This window comes from Takifugu rubripes, chromosome 8, assembly GCF_901000725.2.
Source record: "Takifugu rubripes chromosome 8, fTakRub1.2, whole genome shotgun sequence".
In the NCBI taxonomy this organism is placed as follows: Eukaryota; Metazoa; Chordata; class Actinopteri; order Tetraodontiformes; family Tetraodontidae; genus Takifugu; species Takifugu rubripes.
In genome coordinates this window covers 17,039,449-17,060,798 of record NC_042292.1, presented here as the reverse complement: position 1 = coordinate 17,060,798, position 21,350 = coordinate 17,039,449, and the positions used below count along the sequence as shown (strand labels likewise).

The 21,350-nt window shown below is 49.3% G+C and overlaps 2 protein-coding genes and 1 long non-coding RNA gene across 5 annotated transcripts; 2 read left to right on the top strand and 1 right to left on the bottom strand.

Moving 5' to 3' along the window:
• The first annotated feature begins 1,651 nt into the window (after window positions 1-1,651).
• On the top strand, window positions 1,652-9,830 carry rell1 (RELT like 1). 2 transcript variants are annotated; one of them, XR_964754.2, is made up of 9 exons: window positions 1,652-1,828; window positions 3,708-3,926; window positions 5,316-5,378; window positions 6,645-6,699; window positions 7,951-8,199; window positions 8,520-8,652; window positions 9,036-9,085; window positions 9,158-9,374; window positions 9,460-9,830. XR_964754.2 is itself a non-coding variant. In XM_011606699.2 (8 exons), exons 1-7 carry the CDS (start codon window positions 1,804-1,806, stop codon window positions 9,075-9,077), a joined length of 786 nt encoding a protein of 261 aa, XP_011605001.1. In that variant the 5' UTR covers window positions 1,652-1,803; the 3' UTR covers window positions 9,078-9,085; window positions 9,158-9,830. The 2 variants fall into 2 exon arrangements, 1 of the variants encoding a protein (XP_011605001.1); XM_011606699.2 differs by having other exon boundaries at window positions 9,158-9,830.
• Window positions 9,831-10,745: 915 nt separating this feature from the next.
• On the top strand, window positions 10,746-12,064 carry LOC115250588 (uncharacterized). Its single transcript, XR_003889150.1, has 2 exons — window positions 10,746-10,800; window positions 10,955-12,064. It is a non-coding gene; the product is annotated as an uncharacterized lncRNA (long non-coding RNA).
• A 363-nt stretch (window positions 12,065-12,427) lies between these two features.
• Window positions 12,428-20,503, bottom strand: LOC101071884 (uncharacterized). Of its 2 annotated transcripts, none has more exons than XM_003966933.3 (3): window positions 20,233-20,503; window positions 14,599-14,651; window positions 12,428-13,559 (listed from the first exon to the last, which is right to left on the bottom strand). In XM_003966933.3, the coding sequence occupies exons 2-3, from the start codon at window positions 14,628-14,630 to the stop codon at window positions 12,833-12,835; spliced, it is 759 nt and encodes a 252-aa protein (XP_003966982.2). In that variant the 5' UTR covers window positions 14,631-14,651; window positions 20,233-20,503; the 3' UTR covers window positions 12,428-12,832. The 2 variants fall into 2 exon arrangements, with proteins under 2 accessions (XP_003966982.2, XP_029695422.1); XM_029839562.1 differs by lacking the exon at window positions 20,233-20,503 and adding an exon at window positions 19,241-20,214.
• Window positions 20,504-21,350: the final 847 nt, after the last annotated feature.

Genomic DNA, 21,350 nt, shown 5'->3' with positions numbered 1-21,350 from the left:
GAACCGACATCGTTGGCATCGTTAGCTGATATGCTAATTGTTGTCAACACTAATTGTTGATGATTGTCGCGTGTGTACGAGCGACAGCATAACGCTGTCGCTCGTACACACGCGACAAAGATTTGACTGCGCTTTTCTTTTCACTGTACGGTCGCAGCCAGGCCTCATTTCAACGTGCGGGGGGGTGGGGGTGACGTCACTCGAAATGTTCTACTCGCGGAGCACGAGGCAGATGGTGTGGCCGTCCAGCACCTGTAAACACCTCAGGAGCGAGTGGAAACACGCATATATCCTCTCCCAAAAGGCACAATACCTATAGAATCTCTCAAATCCAGGTTTATATCAACACAGAGAGTAAAAAAAAAAACTCAGATGATTTCAAAACAATTGCTGGACTGTCTCGGTTCTTACAACGGACAGAACGTCCACCATCTGGCCTGCAGGGGGGAGCCACTGGCCCCGGCCGCAGCCATCGGTTAACGTGTGTGGGACCCGAACCCGGGTATTTCACTCCGGGGAGAAAGCTGGGCCATCGTGTCCTGATACACGTGATGCACACACATGTCACACACGAGGGAACAACGCTGCGCACCGAGGAACACACTTGGAGGACGCTGAATGAAACGTTCAAAAGTTGGGAGGAGTCGGTTCGTACGGACGTTTGGCTCCATCTGCTGGCCTTCATTTGGGTTCTGGGACACGTTTGAATTTGCCCGTGACACATTTTCATGTCTACACGCGCATTTACACACATGGCAACTAATTCAGCGACATTTAAAGTCCTTAAAACACCCCACGTAGGACACTGGCTAATATTCAGACGGATTAAACACGAGTAGGGGTGTTTCTGTTTCGACCTTTATTATTATTGTTGCTGTAGTTACAGTTCTCCCCCGCAACTCTAAATCCACAACAGCAAAAAAGAGGAGTCGTGTTTCAAACATGGGGTCATATTTTAATTTTCATGCCAGAGTTCTGTGGGTCGGCGGTTGTCCTGGCATCCGATCCAAATGAACGCATTTGGCAACACGACCCTGATCTTTCGGCCCAGTTTTTTGTGGGCTCGGTCGTGCCCGTGTTTACGACAAAACATCCGTGTATCATGCTCGGCTTGTGGTCGTGCACAAGTGTAACAAGTAAACATCTGTGGTGACAGGAATCGCCTTGAGCCGAGAAAATAACTAAATAAATCACAAAATCAAGGAATTCATGTGAAATTCAAATCATCTTGAGAAAATGAAGTGCCAGGCTTCGTCCACTAGAGGGAAGCAACACTCACATCACAGTAACAGACCGACGCCCGTGGGGACCCTTCATCGGGGTCAGGGGCCCTCACAACAGGACTGGGTTTAGTCTGAAAGCAGGATGGTTCTGACCTACAGTGCTCTCGCGTCCAGGGAGCTTTCGTTTGGATAAACAGCGTTAACTACTAAAGAAAACGCGTCTTCACCGTTAATTCAACCCTACCTCACTTGTTTCACTTTAAAGTCGAATTGCGCTCACTTCTTTAACCCTATTCACCATAAATAATACAAATGTAAGCAGATTAAAGTAAGAATATTGGTACTACGTTTCTATTTCAGCTCGCCAACACGAAACCGGAAGTAGCAGGAAGTGACCCATCTCGTCCCCTCTCGCTCTCGGTCGGATTCGGGCGTGACCACGGGAAATAGGAAACGCGTTGATGACAGTTCGTTCCTCCCTCCCCGGAGCTCAGTTCGACCACCGCGGGTGATGTCCAGAGACCTCGACCCCCGGCTGTGAGAGACGTCGCCACCGGTCAACAGGGGCCCTGTCCACCGAATGGCGGATCCCATCGCGGTTTCGCGTAAGTTTGCAGGCTCCCCGAGCCCGGAGCGGTGGTGCTGCTGCACCGCCTGCCCGCCTCTCCCCCACCTCGGAAAAGTTTGATGTCCATTAAAACCCACGACGACAGTTTGCGAAGCTGTCGGTGGGAGTCAGAGTTAGCAACGCTGTCATGTGGGGAAAATGAGCTGGAAAGTTGCGCTCTGCGCCGGTGGGAAAACTCTCCACGTGTTTTGGAGTCACTCCTCTAATATTTGCATTCAAATCAGTGCAATCAACAGGAGACGCACATGCAAGATTTCCCTGACGTCATTTCACAAAAATGTAACTATTTTTTATTTTATAAATGGGATTTTCGGATGTGTCGAGGGTCAGGGGAGCCACCCTGTGAGTGCTCATGTAATTAAGCTAAATATGAATAATTTCTTTTGGATATTATCAAATTTTTAACCTTCCAAAGTTAAAAAATAACCCCAGACCGACCCCACACCTTTGGTGCCCTTTCCTGGTACCAAAAGAACGTGGCGGTCGCCTCACTGGGATCCAGGGGTCAACAGAGGGTCAATGTTTGTGTTTCATTTCAGTTTTCCGTTAGCTTCGCCATTAATCAGCGGCGCGACCGTTGCCCCGCTGATGTCGCGTCTGTCTGGGGAGCACAGGGTCGCCGTTGTTGAAGGGACATCCTCCGGAGCGCCATGGATGGACACGTGCAACCGCTTGTGCGGCCTCCGCGCAGCAAACGTTACGTTTAAAGTCTCCAGACGCGACCACATCAAAGACGGCGGGATGTGCAGGGTGGCTAGCCTTCTTTAATTTTGTTTTTAGCGGACTGGATGTGCTCTTGCGCGTCTGTCAGCAACCTTCAGGTTAATGAACACTCGGGTTCCTCTCGCCGCCGCCGCCGCCGTTTCTGCTGATATCGGCGGAAAACGGCAGCGTCCTCTTCTGTGATGTTGCAACATGAACTGATAAGAAACGGGCGGTTCCCACTCCTCTCTGCTTGCCTCCTTGGGTCGTCTCTGGGCTGCAGATGGCGGCGGCGGCGGCCCAGATGGCGGCGGCGGTGACCTTCAGGCAGGAAATGAGCCCAGCGCTGACTCGGCGGGAGGACCAGAAGCATAACTCCGATCTGTTTGAACCCTGGAACCATCAGCAGCCCAGAGGTGGTCTGGATGGTGTAAACTGATGTGGGCGGGGCTTCACCGTGACCCACCGCGCGTCTCTGCTCTGATCACCCCCCACGGACGCTAATCTAGTCTTTCATATACGCCTCCAATTAGCCTGAGATTATTTTTGGAGAGCTGATGAGATTATACTGCCCGACTTCCTGCCTCTGGCGGTCCTGACTCGGACTGGGAGGATGGCCGCTGATCCGAGGGAGCGCGTGCGTCAGGGTGCACATGCTCGGGTCCGGACTCGTGATCCGGTCTGTTATATTTACCGCTCTCGTCATACTGCAATGTTTTCACACGCACGGCGCCGCACAAAAGCGCCGCTGTGCGCCGGAATGCCTCACATGCTCGGGAACGGGGGGTGTGGGGGGGTTCACGTCAGCGGTGTGACCTTTTGACCCCACCGAGGCCTTATCATTTAATCAAGACATTGATCGCATTGTAGTGGAGCGCAGAGAAATAAACGCAAGCTAACGCTAAGAGGAGTTTCTTTGAAAGGCCACTAAACTGTGGGGTTGATCAGGTTACGCTGATAAACTTTGTGGTCTCTGACCTCTGCTGCGGTTGCTAGGCAGCCGATTATCCAGGAAGAGGACGCCAAAGCTCCGTCTCCTCACAGCTGATGGAATTTAGAGCCCCTCAGCTGCTCAGATATCAGGTTCCCGTGAAGGACGTTTCCACAACCTGCAGCAACTTTTCCCTTTGTCCCCCTCTGTCTTCACCCCACAGCTTATAATGCGACAAATAACGGAAAAGATGGCGGTGGAGCAGATGAGACGCATCCGAACTACATCGCCTTCGTCCTGGTGCCCGTTTTCTTCCTCCTGGGCCTGCTGGGGGTGGTGATCTGCCACGTGCTGAAGAGGAAGGGCTACAGGTGCACCACCGAGCCCCAGGATGGCGAGGAGGAGACGTGGGATGGAGCCAAGGACCCGGAGCTGGGCGAAGGTGAGGAACGCTTCAAAAATCCGAGGTTTTTACCTCGCGTCCGTTAGCTGAAGGCGGATCATTAGCATCGATAATCGCTAATTGGCTCCATCCTCTGGCGCACGCTAGCGGTCTTATCCGAACACAGCGGTCCGTTGTGCGATGAGCCGCAGCTTTTTTATGCTTTTACTGCATCTGTGGGGACATCGTGTGAAGACATCCGTCGTTATAGGGCACACGCCCAGCACATCGGGGTTATTCGCTAATCTGGAGCCGCGCACAGATAAGATAGGACGTGGAGGCGCCTTCGGAGGAACGGGCTGTCGAGCGGAGTAACGCAGGACGCGATACTGGCGATAACTTCGTTGGTCGGCCATAAACGGAGATCGGACCTGGACACTGGGCGACATTTCAGGTGTTTTCGACCTGCCCGTTTAGCTAATGTCATTGTCCCGGGTGGCAGGAGCGGCTGTGATAAGGTGGCGGGGACGAAACCCTCCTGGTTGCTTCGCAGCGCCGACCCGCGAGTCAAACATTAACGGGAGGGAACAGGAGGGTTGTTGTTCTCTTGCGTTTCATTTTGAGAAACATCTCCCCCCCCCCCGCTAGCTTTTAGCGTGCTGCGTTCAGCTCTCTGACCTGTGGAACGTTCTGACCTTTCCAGGAATTAAACTTAAACACAAGAGGCCTGAATCTGGTTCCTCTGGTGTGGGAGGGTCTGACTGGAAGGTTTTGCTTCCGTGCTCGCTGCACCCATCCCTTTCACCTCAACACAAAGGGGAAGAGAAACAATGCCGCCTGTGTCTGGTGGAGTCAGGACGGCCTTCTGTTCCCTCAGGTTTCCTCTTCTTCCTCGCTGATCTTTTTCACTCGACAGAATCAGTCGTGACTCGGCGGAAAACTCGCCGTACGCGTTAAAGATGAGGACAGGGCCAACAGGAAGCCGGCGCGGGTGTGTCCTCATTCCGTTTTTGATGCACACATTGTTACACAAAGACTACCCACAATGCAATGCACTCACTTCAAAGAGAGGATTTAGTCGACAACTTTGATAACGTGTAACTTTGTGGCCCGCAAACGTGCGCACCAACATCAGGTGGCCGAGGCGGTAAAAACCACCTCTGGGCTGTATCTGAGGGTGAGTCTCACTTTTCCTTATGGTGCAGGTCAAAGGTCAGATTGTTCAGGACCTTGATTTTATTTCAGTATTTCCTCGTTAATTTTATTTGTTTAGATGTTGAGAAAATGGATGCTAACCGTTCCAGGCCCGTTAAAGCTCTTGGAGGGTTTTTTTTGTGAACGGAACCTGCAGCGTTTCCTGAGAGGCTCTTATAAACATGCTGTCATGCGAAGTGCTTTAGCGTTAGCATTAGCTTATTTACTGCTTCCACTCCTTTGCTTATGTTCCAGACCTGAATGACAGCGAGAACGACACCGTGGGACAGATCGTCCATTACATCATGAGGAACGAAGGTACTCGTAAACTCACCTGACTTTGATCTCCTTCATTAAAAAGACAAGTCACATGATCTGCCTTTTAACGGGTTAGTTCTCAAACAGAAAAAAACTATAAATTAGTCTCATTGTTTTAAAAATGAAAATACTGAAAGCTCTGAGATTGTTTTCCGTGAAGTCACACTGAACAGGAAGGGTGTGTGTGTGTGTTCTCATTCATGTGACATTGTGAGGACCACATAAAACCATGTCACAAGCAAAATAAGGACTTTTTTTTAAGGGGGTCCTCACAACTTGAATTGGCTGTTGGAGGGTTGGGGTTAGGTGTTTAGTCGCGATGGTAAATTTAGGGAGTTAAGGAATGCATCAGGTCAGCAAGAGTCCTCACAAAGAATTTCAAGTGTGTGCTGATTCAGCAACATCCTCATTCCTAAATAAGGATTTCTGAGGAAGTTCAGGTTGAGGACCAACAGTTTAATTTCATTGTTATATTCCAGGAAATCCAAAGTTTGTCCCTTCAATTCAATTCAACTTTATTTAAACTGTCTGTTACAATCCGGATTATCCTCTAAATAAGCAGCTGCACATCAGTCATAAATTTATTTTTTTCATGATTTAGATGATTCAAATTACAATTTAATCTGTTTATTCTATAATGTTTGTAAAAAAGTTAAATTGAGTATATCCGCCTTCTCTACAACATGATAAAATGTCTTGATTGTATTGATAAAATCAAAAAACGATTGATTTATACATTCATCTTGTGTTTACTGTTAAAATAGTGTGTGAAAGTATGTGTTGTATTACACAACTAAATGAAAAATGCTTGGCTTTTTTGCTTAGATTGATTTTAACAGCTTTCAGGTGAAGATCAGCCAGATTCGATCCCTTTTTAGGGGGAATCATGTGACACCCAGCCTCTTCAAAGCTGCGTTTATTCCTCAAAAGGCAGCCGGTTAAAAATAACACTTTAAAAACCCATAAATAAGTCGACCAGTACGTTTGCCTGGAAACTGAAACCCCAAAGTTGCTTCAACGTCACATTCTCCTCCGCTGACTCTCTGTTGTTTAGTTTTATCGTCCCCTGGGGAGTTTTTGTGGTGTTATTGTGCTTGCCGACATGCCGTTTTAATTCTCTTTAGTGGTTAATCGCTCGTAACCATCTTTCGGTGCCTCTTTTGAAGTCGCTGGAGCGTCGCCCCTCGCTAATTCCCAGTGCTGCTCTTATCTCGACCCTCCTGTCTTCCTTGTGTCACTCTCTCTCTCTCTCTCTCTCTCACACAGCCAACTCGGACGCGCTGAAAGCCATGGTGCACGATAACAGCATCGACTCTGACGGGTGAGTACCACCCTCGGCCACCAGGTGGCGCCACAGGCATCCTGTAAAGTGATAGTGAACATCGTGGCGCCAAAGCTGGAGGACGTCAAGGCAGATCTCTCCTCTGATGCCTTTCCAGTTTGGCGAGCTCCGATTGAGGGCGAGCAGCTGGGGACCATTCCCAAAATGTCACCTCGGCCCAGAGCGCTGCATTGTGGGAATAGTAAAGCCAAACAGGGCAGATGTCACTGTCGTTCCCCCCCCCCCCCGTTAGCCAGGGATGCGTGCCGGAACAGCCGGATGAAAGCGGGTCTTTAACATTTATAGAAGTTTCCCCATTAACGTGCCCAGCTAACCCAGAAGAAGGTTCTTCTTCTTTCTTTAGCCTGTGCGGCTGACGTTCAAAAAAAAGGTCGAGTGGGATCTCCGTGGTGCACCTGCTAAGCTAATGCTACGTGGCAGATGTTCATCAGCCTGCAACAACTGGAGCTGCAGACTGAGATCAGACGTCTTGATGTTGCGTAACGAAGGGAAAGAACGGCGGCGGGGCGCCTGCGACGGCCGAGCAAATCCAGTTAGCCTGGTGCGCTTTCCTCTTCCCCGCTTCCTGTCCTCGTCCTGCTACGCGCCGCACTGGGAGCAAAGATAAAGGAGATGTTGGGCGCAGACAATTGGCGCTAGGGTATTATGGGATGGCATTGGGTGAAATCTGCAACACGGGCATTTTTTCCCCTCCCTCTCCTGATTTCTTTTCCTATTTTGCATCGTTCCAATGGCTCCCTCCTGCTAACGATGTTAGTCCTCATGTTTCTGCCTCCTGGCTGGAGTGGGCAGCCTGCCAGAGGATCACTTAGGGGAGGTGGGCTCGGGGGGGGAGGATTACGGGGCATTTGACTTGAGATGGAGAGGCCTGCTTGCTGGGATCACTTTGGAGGTCAAAGGTGAATCAGTTGGATGTTTAATGCTAAAAAGGACAGCACAACCTGTTATTCAGGCCACCACCTGGGGGCGACAGAGTGGAGCCAAGAGTTCTGTAAATCGGTTTAACCTGGAGATCAGATTCATTTTATTACTTTCAGTCACAGTTTATAACAAGCTGGAGGGAATGAAATATAGGTTACACCAAGCAGAAATGAAATTAGAGTGAAATATATTCAAATTTGGGCTAATAAATTACTCGGGCTCCTTCCTACATTGACCCAAATCCATAAGCAAGGCTCCTATTATGTAAATATGATCAATGATTGAATGATGCTATGAATCTGTTTTCAGCCCCCCGCTCACCCCCTCCACGGTGGGTACCCCCTCCCCTCCGATGACCCCCCTGTCGCCAGACGCGCCCCTGGGAGCTGCCAAACACACCTGCAGCCACCTGCACACCATCGGTGGCATGGGCGGCCACAAGAACATCTGCAACCGCTGCAGCCAGAAGAAGTGGCCCCTGATGAGGAGGCCGTCGGCCCGGAAGGCGGAGCAGCGGCGGAGCCACAACAGCGAGGTCACGGTTCTGGCTGTCGGCAGGTGTGTGTCTGCGTTAAAAATCATTAACTCCACTCTTAATTCCCCGAACTAAAACTGCTGCTGACGTTAGCTCCGAGCTAGTGACCCGGAAAACGCACAGGTGAGCGCTTCGGTATGAGGCCTGGGAGAGTCGCGGTCCCACCTGTTTATGTTTCATTTGAAGCTTGGGTGGCTAACCTCTGTAGCGTGGTACAAAGCTAACAAAGAAGATCAAAGTTCTTCACGACATACAAAGGAAAAAGGCTCATTTGCTCACGCCCAGATGCCCTCAGACAATTCCAAACTCGTGTGTTTACCCACAAACCTGTGGCCTTTCGCAGGTTCCGTGTGACCAAGTGTGACAAAGCTACGAAGGAGAGACGGACGCTGCTCATAACGGACTCCAACGGGAGCGTCCCTTCCACGCCGACGGAGGCGAAGCCAAAGAGCAGGACCACATCTGAGTCTCAGCAGGTTGTTGCCGTGGAAACACAGACACCTTTTGGCATTTTAACTGAGCCGCTTCTTCGGAGGAAGCTAATCCTGACAACTTTCCCACCACCAGCTATTGCCACCAATGCTGCGGCGGGCGTTAGCTCAACTCCTGCGCTAATGTAGCGACTTACTGTTCCATATTCCTTTCGTGAAGGATTTTGAATTTGGGCGTAGTCGTGTCGCGCTCGTGTTCCAAGGCCGCTCCTGTTAGCTTGGAACACATTTAACATCCGTGTTTGTTTCATTTGAGGGTTATTTCACATATTGACTTTACGTGTCCTCGTATTGACTCGGGGAAAAACAAACACAGTCGAGCGTCTTGAAAGTGCTGATGAATCGTGACACTTGTTTTGTCCCGACAGGAACAGAAAGACGACGCGGGGGACGACACAGAAAAACGGTAGAAAGTGAGGTAACCACATTTTCTGTTCAAATCGCTTTCATCTTTGTTTTCTGCATCTGAACGGCTTTGATCTTTTTTTAGATGTCCAAATTGGGAGGGTGGAACCACACGGATGTTATTTTTTTAAACTCAATCTCACGACAATAACCAGTTAGCGTCCCAGAGTGATGCTAATGCGAGGACGGCGGCGTGGAGGAAGTTAGCAGACATGGATACATGCCATTAAATTTACGGATCCCTACGAAACAAAACCACCTGAGTGCCATGGTAACGGGGCGTGGCCCCGGCCCCGGCCCCTGTATGTTTTATAGCTGCTAATGCTACACTGCATAAACAGGTACGGCAAGTCTGAAGTTAATTACTGACCTGTCATTCCCAAACAGGAACCAGGAAGCTGACCAAAGCATCCACGGTGGCCACTTTGTTGACTGAAGCTTGGCAATTGTTACGCTAGTACGCCAATATTCTGCCAAACATATCATCTTCATTGCCAAATTGTACGTTAAATGATTTGCCCATCTTTTAACCTGTGGTAAACGCAGCAGAATTGCGTTAACTTTCTGGTGCTAACAAGCAAGAAATGGAGTAATTTTGATTGTTTTTTTAGCCTCGTCATCATTTTAGACACGTTTTGAAATTAGTTTACTGTGCCTGTACTATGAAAATAACGTATATTTTAGGATAGATGTGTTTTTAATCAGTGTACAAATCAAGAAATAAAGCGTTTCCCCGACGAGGGGATACAATCTGCCATCCATGACTCGTCTTTACGTTAGCTAACATGGTATCTTCGTGCGTCACAGTTTGTTCCCGCCGCCCAACGACTCGCAGACAAGTTTGAAATTTACATTTCTGCCGAGCAGCGACATTTAATGTACAACAGGTGAACCGGGGACATTTAAAGGTAAAGGTGGTGTTTTCCAGGACCCGACCAATCATTAACAGGCCGACAGCGTTAGCAGAAACAAGCAGGAAAAACGACCTCCCCGACGGGAAAAACCGCCATGTTTGATCAAGACAGGTGTGACCACAGGCAACGCTAACCACGTCAGATGGAGCACACCTGTGTTTGCTCACGCACAGGTGGAACATATTTCACATCTGTTTGTCTTTTATCGCGCTTCGTCTTATTCTTTTCCCTAATACGCGTTAGCGCTTGCCGCAGTGTGGGAACTACATTTCCCAGGTGCCCTTGCGCCCTTTGACACCATTGAGTCGCTGGAGCGTCAAGAGGCTTCAAATCTTCAATTTTTCTGATGTAAAAATGCGGCAAAGTGGCTCAGAATTAATAATAATAAAAAGTCTCACCTATTTTTTCGGTTTAAAAAAAATCGACTGAAAGTTAAATTTAGTTCTTATTTAAGGGTTCTGAAATTAAAAACCCATGGTCGGTTAGTTTGTTAGGAGTTTAATTGCAGGACTCTTTCCCCTCCGGCCCAGCTGCGACCCGTTTCTAATCCCAGACGACTGGAGCGATGAATTTAATCTGCGGATGCGTGAGCGGTCGCACCTGCTGTCGATTTATGCAAATGCCCTCGGTCCTCGTCCTGGGAGGCAATCAGGCCCTCGCTGCTGCAGCTGCGCGGGCAGCGGGGAAGGACGTCTGGAAAGCTTTTCCTACCTCAGATTTAAGTTGCCCTTTAATCCGTCAACCCAAAACTGTGACACAGACCCTAATTTGACTTTAAAGTGCGTTTGGTGGGATTTGAGGCGGAATTTAACAGGTAAAACCAACAAAAGCTGCTTGAGTTGTGGTCCAAACACAAAGGGGTAGGGTGGGTAAAGCCACCTGCTCGTGGTTCCTTTCACCTTTTGTTGATGTTTCCAAGGTGCTGCGTCCCACTTCCTGGTATGGGAATGTTTTTCTTTTTTTAAAAGAAAGACCCTGGAGTACTCATTAGCTGAGGCTCTGTGACGCCGCCCGGGAGCTAACCACAGTAAGGGAGGCTAAACACGAGTCCCAGGGCAAAAACACTGGTAAACAACAGCTACCTGACCGACAACCAGGCCAGATTATCGTTGACGCGGGGCGACGTGAATACGAAAAACAGATTTTGAAGGTAGTGGAGAACTTTGACCTTCACTAAAACCATCAAAACACTTTGGCAATTAAAGTGATGAATAAATTAAGGCTTGTGAGATTATTTTAACAACAACAACTGCATTTTTCCCATTCTGAATTCAGTGCTAAACCTAGCATCAGTATTAGCTTCAAGCATTTAAACAGACCAAGATTCTAAAAACATTTAATGGGTTATAAAAACTTGCTTTTCAGCACCCAGATGAGCCGGGCTAACGGACGTTTAGCATCAAGGGAGGGCTGCGGCCGCGAAAGAAGACGCAGGACAGCGGTTGATGCTACAGTAAGTAAGCTACTCTAAGCTAAAAATGCACTTTTACGAGCAGAAGTTGGGCTAAATAGGATCCAATAGGCGGAGTTAGTAATTTTAAAGTACATTTCTTTATTTTACAATAAAAATATCAGTAGAAACTGTTTGGCTGGCAAATGATAAGTCCCAACTTTAGCATAAACAACTTAAAAAAAAGCATGTTTCTCAAGCCTCAATTAGCTTATTAGGCACATAAAGCAGATTTCATTTGAACTAATTTCACTGGCCAGATCAGAAACGACAAACGGACAACTGAGGGGACCCGCTAGCCAAAATCACTTAAATTATTAGGGAACAATTTTGTAAAGAGATAATTATTGTGATGTGTGTCATGTATGATTGCCCTCCCACCACTTTCTCTAGTGTCTTTGTTTCACATCTTGGCTTGCTAGCAATGCTAGCATGTGTGACAAAAGCACATGAAAGCTGCTACCAATGGATGTTCTATAGCTTAGCATTGGTTGTGGTTACGATTTGATCATTAAAGTTAATGTTTTGGCATCGTTTGGCTTTAAAAATGTGCTTATCACTGCAGGATTGTCTTGCATTATAAATAGCATCGCGGGGGGGGGGGGGCAAAATAGCTAGCTGTATGCTTCACTTACAGCGCGCACGTTAAAGTTAAAAAAGTGTAGTGGTTGTTGTGTCAGGGTAAATATGTCACATGTGCATAGATGAGCCACAGCAGTAGGGATGCTAACCATGCTAAGCCAAAACACGTTCTAGTGCTGTCAGAAATCAACTTGAAATGTTGCCTGAAGAAATTCCCTGCATTTGGTATTAATGTTGCATTTTGTTTTTTACTCCTAATGTCAAATAATGCAAATAAAATTCGGGGTGTCGTAGCTGGATGCTAACAGGTAGTTTGGTGCGAGAACAGTGTGCAAACTATGTGTTGTTGTAACGTCCCTGTAATTAAACTAGTGTTGTCGCCATAAGCTAAAAATACAGGATGCCACTCTTAATTAGCAACATAGCTTTTTCAATGAAAAGAGATGATTTTTTTTTTATAAATAACAGCAGGGGAAATGATTAGCATGTTGAGACAATATGCCTTAACCATTTCCTAAGCTTTGGCAAGCAGTAGAAGGATTATGCTAACAATTAATATAATGGTGCAAAATGGGGTAGAAAAAAAGCATCACAGAGGTGAACGACAGCTGTTGCCGGGGCAATTATAGGTCAGACGGCACACAGGCCTGTCAGGAGTGTTCAAACAAAGGTGATAGTTGGTCCTCGTGATGTCAGTGTCGTGGCAGCTTCAGTCAGCGTTGCTGGAAATGACGAGTTCAAAAAGAGCTGCTAACGTTCTGTAAACGGAGGTTTCCTTCATCCTCAAGGCAACGCCTCAGGTCCCACGGTCCCATCACTCAAAGTCCTCTCCGGCGGTGGCGGCCTCCAGGGCGGCTAGAGCCTCGGCCACCATCGAGTCCGTGACGCTCTGCACCTCGTCCTTGGTCGGCTCCTCCTCCTCATCCTCGCTCTTCATCACCGAGATGCCGCTCTCCACGGTGGAAACGTCCGGAGTCTTTGGCAGCCCGAGCCCGTCCCTGGTGTCGGCCGAGGACAGGCTGGTGTTGCTGGTGTGGATGTCCACCGACAGGACGCTGACCTCGTCCCCCGTGTCGCACAGATACTCCGACGTCCCTCCGACGCCCTCGTCTATTTCATCCACCGATAAGTTTTCCACACTGTTGACACATCCCGTGACTGCGTTGTCCCAGCCGCTCCGCACTCCCCGGGGGCCCCGCTCATCGTAGCCGGTGTGGTTCTGGTACTCCATGTTTGGGTAAACGGGCACCTGGCTTGGGCTCCTTTCCTGGACCATCCATCTCGTCCTCTCGGGCTGGATGATGTAGACCTCGGCGGGCGGCGGCGCGCCGTGCAGCCTGTGGTTGACGTGGTTGTTGTCCACCTCCAGCTTCAGCGTGCTGTCGCTGGACTTGCTGTAGCCCAGGTTGTTGAAGCCTTGCTTCTGCTTGTTCGGGCCCCCGCTGGGGGGGGCGCCCGGCAGGTGATGGGGCTGGTAGAGCGAGCTCCCCGCCGAGTCGGCCTTCCTCACGTCTGCCGGCGCAGTGGGGTCGTAAATGTAGCTGAGGGACGGAAAGAAACGGGTCAAATGATATCACCAAAACACGAAGCTAAGTTAGCGGACAGCAGGCGGCGGCCGTATCAGTGTCCTGTTATATAAGAGAACGGTTGATTGGACGAGTACAGATGGACCGGTGGACGGATGAGTTTATTTCTGTCCTCGCCTGAGCTCCAGGAGTCAGACGCTCCTGTGACAATCGATGAAAACGCCGCCTGGAATTGAACACCCACTGCGGCAGAGACGCTCCCGGCAGCGGCGGCTAAATCCAGACCTGCGATTTTTGTCTCTGATTGAGAGGCGGAGGCGTCCAGTGGCGGCGGCTCTCAGGTTGTTTACCATCCTGGAGACAACCAAAGGTCAAGAGGACGCACACGTCCAGCATTTAACTGCTGTCTTGATAGTGAAGCAGCTCTGGGACGTGTAGACATCCCAAACCTTGGTTTTTTAGTGCCAGATAGCTCACCGCCGCCGCGCTGCTCGACAGGTATTAACGGTGTCGACGGGGGGCTCTGTTTGTGGAGGTGTAGTAGCCATCAGTCACCTCCTGCCGCCAAAGAGCAATTTTCCCATTTTTATTTGTTCTCCCGCCCCGCCGGGCGCCTCTCCACACTCGCGGCTCGCTAATCTGCTAAAGCTCAGTTTCCTCGCTCCTGTCCTGGCCCCTTCAGTCTCGTGCTCCAGTTTTTCTGACTTTAATAAGAAACAAAAGCTGGAGGAGGAGCTGGTTCCTCCAGGAAATAGAGCGAGCGGGCAGGAGGGTTATCGGCATACCGAGCCTTGGTTAGCAGAGGGGGCCGAGAGTGCGGCCGTTATAAATGGACCTCTCACCATCGGTGAGGACGGGACACGGAATCGTTACACTTCTTCGAAATTGCTCCTGCAGATAAGAGGTGAGAGGTGGCAACTGAAGAGGCAACTATTGAGATAATTCAGCCTGGGTGACCCAGGAAGGGTGGGTGTTTTTACCGGTTTAACCCTCCAGGTTGCAGCGGTTTCAAAGGGTTGGATGCACCGGGGGGGCAGGAAACAACTGCACTCACCTTTTTATCATCCGGCAGCACTGGCACCCCATTTGTCCAGCCGGGTCGGAGAGCTGAGGGGACACGTGTAGAGAAAGATTAGCTTAACTCAGGTGTAAAGGTGCGCAGGTGGAGGGAACCCCACAGATTCCTCCTCATCAGTCGGGTTTTTTGGCTCGGCCCTCGGCGCCGCCGCCGCCTTTGAGAACCCGCAGATAAAGATCTAACCGGCATCCATCACCGTGTTTGTATCCACCAGCGGCGCCGCGGCGACCTTTTCTGCCCCGGCGGACCGTTTCTCTGCTCTGGCATTTCACCGCGCGGGTAAATAATTAATCGCAGGTTCTTGGAGGTTCGTCTGAAGGAGAGGAACGAGGACGACTGGGGTGGAGACACAGGATCTCTTTGTGTCCATGAGACGGAACAGTTTCTATTCTTAACCTGGAACGGGGAGGGAAGAAGCCAGGCTGGGAAGAGAAGAACTCACAGACGGAGCAGTCTTTCCAGTCCCCGCGTGAGCGTTGCTGGAGTTCTAATCGGTCTTTCCCGGGGGGACAGGGACGAAGAACACACATGGGCCAACAATCGTGCCCTTGATGCGCCGCGCTAGCCGCACCGGAGAAGCAAGCTGATGATTACGGAATGAAAGAAACCCGGAGTTCTGGGTGGAACATGAGTTGTGTGGAAGCACCAAAGTGCGACTCGGCCGTCCCAAGACGACCAATTATCCCCTCGCAGGTCGGCCGCGCGCCGCTAAGCTGAAGTGTGCCGAGGTCACGGCGGAGCCCAATAAAAACTCTGCTCGGATGGATCCCGGGAGGACGGCCCACTTGTCATTGAGAACCTTCTCCTGCGCTCGTGCTGGGACGCACGGCGCCGTCTCAACCACTCCTGGAAATGTCAAGAGGGTGCGTGGCGCCGAGGGCCATCCAGAGTGGCGGAGAGGCGCGGGCGCTTCGGCGTTAAACTGGCGCGCGTCCTCCCAGCTGAAGTGTCTTTATCCTCCTTAAGGGCAGGAAAAATGTGAGGTGATTTCCCAGCGGGCGTCAGGAACCATCAAATTAACTGAACGCGGCGCCGGAGCCGTTGCACGAAAGAAATAGTCTCCACCTCCACATCCTCCGGTCAGTCCTGCCGGTCCCCCCCGTTGTGCGTGAGGCGCACGCTACATCTCGTCGGTGTGTTTGCGGCGCCCTCGGGGGCGTTTTAACGTGCTAGCCTCGGAGTCGTTCAGGGAACATCTTAAAGCTTCTAACGCTAACAGACCGAAGCCCTTCTGACGCGAGAGTTCCTGAATATGTCATGAGACTAAAGGAGCCACTTGAAGGCACCGTTGTTACGGTTTGGAATGGCGGAAACGATTATTTCAGTGGTTTAATGCTAATTTGCCGCTCTTATCTTTGGGATTCAGTCGCTCCGTATGATAAAATGCCCACAAAGTCAAATTTTAATGACGTTTACCCCTGAGCTAAACCTCCTGACTCCACCTCATGAGAATCTGCCGCTGCACAAGCTCACGCCGCCGTCAGCTCGCCAAACGTTGGGAACAAACGACCGTTTTCGGCTCCATCCTCGCGACAGTCGGGCAGCGAGGTCGTCCGGGTCGGCAAAATCTGGTTTGCATCGTCGGGGGAAATCTGGGTTGCAGATTTGCAAGGCAAAAGTCTGGCGCTGCTTCGCCGCCGCCACCCCGGGCTAGCCTTCCTGCTTCTGGTCAGCAGACGCGGCTCCCGGTCGGAGGGGAAGTGACCCCCCCCCGGGGCAGAGATGATTCAGTTTCATCTCGGCCCGATCGGGCTCGTGAGTAATGCGCCAGTGAAGGTCAGTGACGGCTCTGAAAACTGAAGAAAATAAGACAAGCGTGACTAATAAAGGCACACTGCGGCCGCCGGGAGGCTATTTAAAGCCCCGGTCCACGCCGCGCCGTGTTTGCACGGTAAATAATGGACACGCGGAGCGGCCGAGGGACCAGGACGCTACATGCTAACGTGGCACACACACACACAGGTGTTGATTTATCTCCATCCAAAATATAAAAAACCCCCGGAATTCTGCTTCCCCAGGCAGGAAGTGCTGGACGGCTGGAGTTTTGAGGCTTTTGCCGCTGACTGGCACCAGAACATCCCATTGACCAATCGTGCCGTTCCCCTGGAGACGTTCCAGACTCGTAATGAGATCGGGGACTCCATCTGCGCGTCAATCGGCTATCGTTCATTCAAATAGCGGCCATTGTCAGCCGGCAGTAACGGGCCTTTATCTGCCGCCTGCGCCGTTCCCTATAATATATATTGCTCCCGTTTCTTATGACGGGGACGATGGGAGGATGATTACTGGGGGGGGGGGGGGGTATCTCAGGGCTGGCAGCCTGGCCGAGGTTCTGGGGATTTTATGTTTCCCTCAGAGGAAATGGAAACATTTCATCTGGGAGAAACAGGCGCAATAAACCTGCGATTGCGTCGCCGTTCTCTAAATGTGGCGTGGATTGAAATCCGGGGGATTCCTGTGGAGGTGGCAATCGGAGCCACCTCCGACAGATTGCCCCAGCTGGAAAAATGTAACCTGGAGTGATAAGGCTTAAAATAATTCTTCTCCCGGAAAGTTAAATTGGATTTTCTTTAGCTTTTTTTTTTTTAAACGGCTTCCGACTTTTTGAAAAAAAGTGACGCTTTGAAAGGAGGCCGTCAAAAAAGGGCTAGCATTGTTGCTAATCCAGGTGTTTGACTTTATTAAGGGATTAGTGGCGCCTTAAAGGGACGATGTGCTCAATATTTCCATCCGTATCGCCCCCTTCAGAGAATCCTGTTAGCAACTCCGTCCTTGCACAACAAGCTAGCCTCAAAGCTAATCCCAACCCTTAAGTGCTTTGTTGTCCCCACATTAGCTGAACTCTACAATCACGTCTGTATCAACGTGGGCTTGAGTTGCTGGTTCAAATGCAGCACTTGCCACCATTATGAAGCTAAATACAGGTAGCGCCTGGCAGGCTTCAGCGGCGCTAACCCAACACAAACAGACATTCTTCCTCCGCTATCTGATCTGTACTTTCAGTTTTGGACAGTTGCTCCCCGAGGCGCCGATGTTTCTCCGGGGGGCTTCTGGCGAACAAAGAAGCCGAGTATTTAGCAGCGACCCCGCAGGTCACCTGACTGTCTGCAGCTCCTGTGGTAAAGCAGGAATTAAGCGAACATCCTGACAGACGCAGCGCTGCCGTTTGCGTAGGGAAATCGTGTCCATGTGGGCGACCCGGGAGAGGCGTGGTGGTGGTGGAAAAGTGGGATAACTGGTCCGACATCTCACTAGCTGTTTTTTTTTTTTTTTAACCATCCCTTTGTTCGACTTTGACGCGCGATGCCTTTAAAACCCAACGTAAACGACACGTCTGACCTGGTTCGTCGTAACTCGCTACTTAATAACATGTCGTAAACATGTCGAACACGTGGCTCAATCTTGACGTCACGTGGTTCGTAAACAAACACATTTAGGGATTGGTTGAGGACAATCAACAACGAAAAAAGAAGCTAAAAATAACGCAACGAGGACGTTACTGGATGAGTCGCAAACCTCGCCCACAAAACAAATATAGACAATTGAATTTTGTTTTCCCGTAGATGCGGTCAAGCTAGCTGTCATAATCATCTATCACTAATCAGCATTGTTGCCGATTTTATGACTCTGGCCACGCCCACCCAGTGTCGATAAGCTAACATGACTGTGTAAAAACTGACAATCCACAAACAAAAGCAAGAGCTACTTTCCAGTAGAATCAAATAATGTACTTCCTGGTGCGAAGGTTGCTAGGGAAACACGAGCCTCAGATGCGACGGAAAACTCCGGGAATAGCGTCGGGAGCGGCAGTTGGGAATATCTCCGAATTACCCTTTTGAATATGAGCTAATCCATCCACGTTATCGAGCTGTTTGCTTCATTTATCTGATTCACGTGTCCCCTAAATGAAAGCAGCCCTCTCATTGGCTGGAGTAACTGTAACGAGGAGCCTCAAACAATGCTAAACACCCGCGATCAAACATGATCTGCACTCTGATCTCCGTGTTTTCCCGTGTTTTCACCCTTCCGTGTGTTTCCAGGTGGCCTTGTGAAGATGAAGGCAGCCATTAATGTCCAACATTTCCCAGCAACCCCCAATCAATACCAGAGCAAACAGACCTGTTTGCCTCCTGTAGTTCCTCAGGAACTCCAGCATAAAAACAGGCTAAACTGGGCAGCGCATGGTTTCAGTACCTGGTAACATATTAGCATATTTAGCCATTCTCCTTAAGAACGGACCTTCTCACTTTGGACCAGCAGCATCAGCACAGCGAGAGAGGTTCCATCAAACTGGAACAACGCTAACATCATACATAACATCAGGAAACTGCCAACAGCTGTTTTATTCTAGATTTTTGAAGCTAAAACCCTTAAAATATGAATTTTCCTAGCGAAAGCTGCAAGCTATTGCTAGTTGGTTACTTTGATCGGTGGGTAGAAAGTCAGCCGTAAAGTCCAAAGTTGATTAAAACATCTCAGGAGAGAAGACGGAATGTTTTACGTGAGCTGTATCTGCAGCTTGGCTAACCTTAATTGTTGTTCTGACCTTTTAGAGGTTAATCAGTAATACAAAAAAAAACAATATTTAAATGACGGTTTGTTTTGAATAGAACGTCACCTCCCGCAGCAGCAGCAGCAGCTCTGGCGCAAACCAACCGAGACCTTTGACCAGATGTTATTTGCATGGTGATTTAATGGCTCGTTTTGTTTAATATCTGACATGTGGGCGGAGCCAAGCGCTTGAGATAAATGGTTCCAGGTTAGCATCTTTTGCGTGTTTTTTTTCTTTTAAAGCAGCAACAGAGCAGAATTGTAGAGGGGGGATGAAGAAGAGCTGACGTAGGAACCTCCTGTTTGAGCCACACATGACGAGCGAGGGCCATGAGCGGTTGAGGGCCCAACATGGGGCCTGGAAGTGACCCCGGGTTCAGCGAGAGTTGCTGTTAGCTGTGCAAACAAAGCCCAAGGCCGTCGTCCCGGACCTGTTTAACTGATCCCACGACAGCCCTCCTTCCCCCAAGTTCACTCATTAATACGGGAAAATGTCCCGATCCTTCGTACGCGTGATGCACAAAAACATTTACGATGTTTTGGCCAGAAATTTAAAGATAAAATCCTAAATCCAAAATTGAGTGCGGGGATTTAAGCCATTTTTAATACCAAAAAAAAAGTCTTCATATGTCATTAATATCAATTGTCTTGTGTTGAAACCAATAACAAATGATATATAATTGGTTTCTGACGTTACTCTGATACAAAAAAACCCCCCCAAAATTTCGGATTATTTTTCAGAAACAGGTGCACCCGCGTCTGTATTTCAGTGCGATAATAAGTTTCCAAGTTTTATATATTTGTTCTTGCAGAAGTTTTAGAATAAAAGCCTCCCAGCCGCAACTATTTGATGTTTTTACGGTATTGGGTTCCTGTTGTCGGTCTCCCACCTTCCATATGTTCGACAGCAGCGCGACATTTCACCTGTTACCGCTCAAAGCTGCGTTAATACCGCGTCATAAACAGTTTAGAACTAATACGGAGCGGATTCTCGTCCAACTTTTGTCACGTAGAACACCCGCAAAGACCAGAAAAGCGCCCCAAAATGTGTCAGCCTACCTGTTGCGCCGCGCAAAGGTGTGGCACTTTAGCCCAAGGTATCAAAAATACACGCTCGTCATTTAACTTGTTGCACTTCCGGTCCCCGCGGAGTTGAAATTAACTGGAAAACAGCGGGGATCTGACGGTCGTTTCTGCGGGACGCGGACTCCTTCCGACGGCCTGAGACGTTTCCGTAGAGTCGCAGAGAAGAGTGGCCCCCTCCCCGGTGGCTCCGCTGTCCCATGTCTCCGGCTCCGGCCGCCGATGGTGAGCCTGGAAAAGCGGCGAAGCGCCGTCAAGTCACCCGCGCCTCCGGAGAACAGCTTCCGGTAAAGATTTGCAAAATAAAACCGACGAATTCTACCACTGATGAAAGGCAGACGTAGAAACTTTAAACCTGAGGTCAACGCACCTCTATTCCTCTATGCTGATGAGTTATACGTGAAAATAAATCTTCAGCTTATTTTTATTGTACATTTGACGGTAAAATTCCCGAAAATGCCAATGTTTTTTTTTTGTTTTTTTAATTATCCCTACCACACTTCCTGCTTTGCTGTGGTCACGTGTTCAACTTGACGGATCTCCTCGCAGTTACTGGGAGAATCATATGACTGGGTTCGAGGAGAATGAGCCCTAACAAAGACACTCCGGCCAAAACTAATCAATAATAGTAGATAAACAACAGTTCTGGCCTTAAATAAGCCTTAAATGAACAAGCAAGTTTTTCTTTCATCAGATTTTACAAAGAGGATGAAATCAATCTTTTGAAATACCCTGGAAAAGAGTTTTTCATAAATAAATATATTCTGGCTGGATGGCTGCGCACAAATGTGAGGAGGAAACCAAAACAAGACAAAATGTCATACTGATGCTTCAGGGTGGAGCATGTTCCGTCTCCGTTTCCACTCCATCTCCTCCACCTTCAGAACCTTTAGATCTCAGTAGAAGCAATATTTAAATATTCCGGAGGATACGTTGGCGTCTGTCAGAAATGAGATGAGAACCTTGTGTTGGGGGTGGGGGCTCTAGACTCAGCTCACGCTGGAACTGATCGGTTCTGGGTGGATTCTACATTAAATGTTTCAAATGGTTCTTGTTGGATATTGTTTAATTCTGGGGTGCCGATTGTTGCCGGC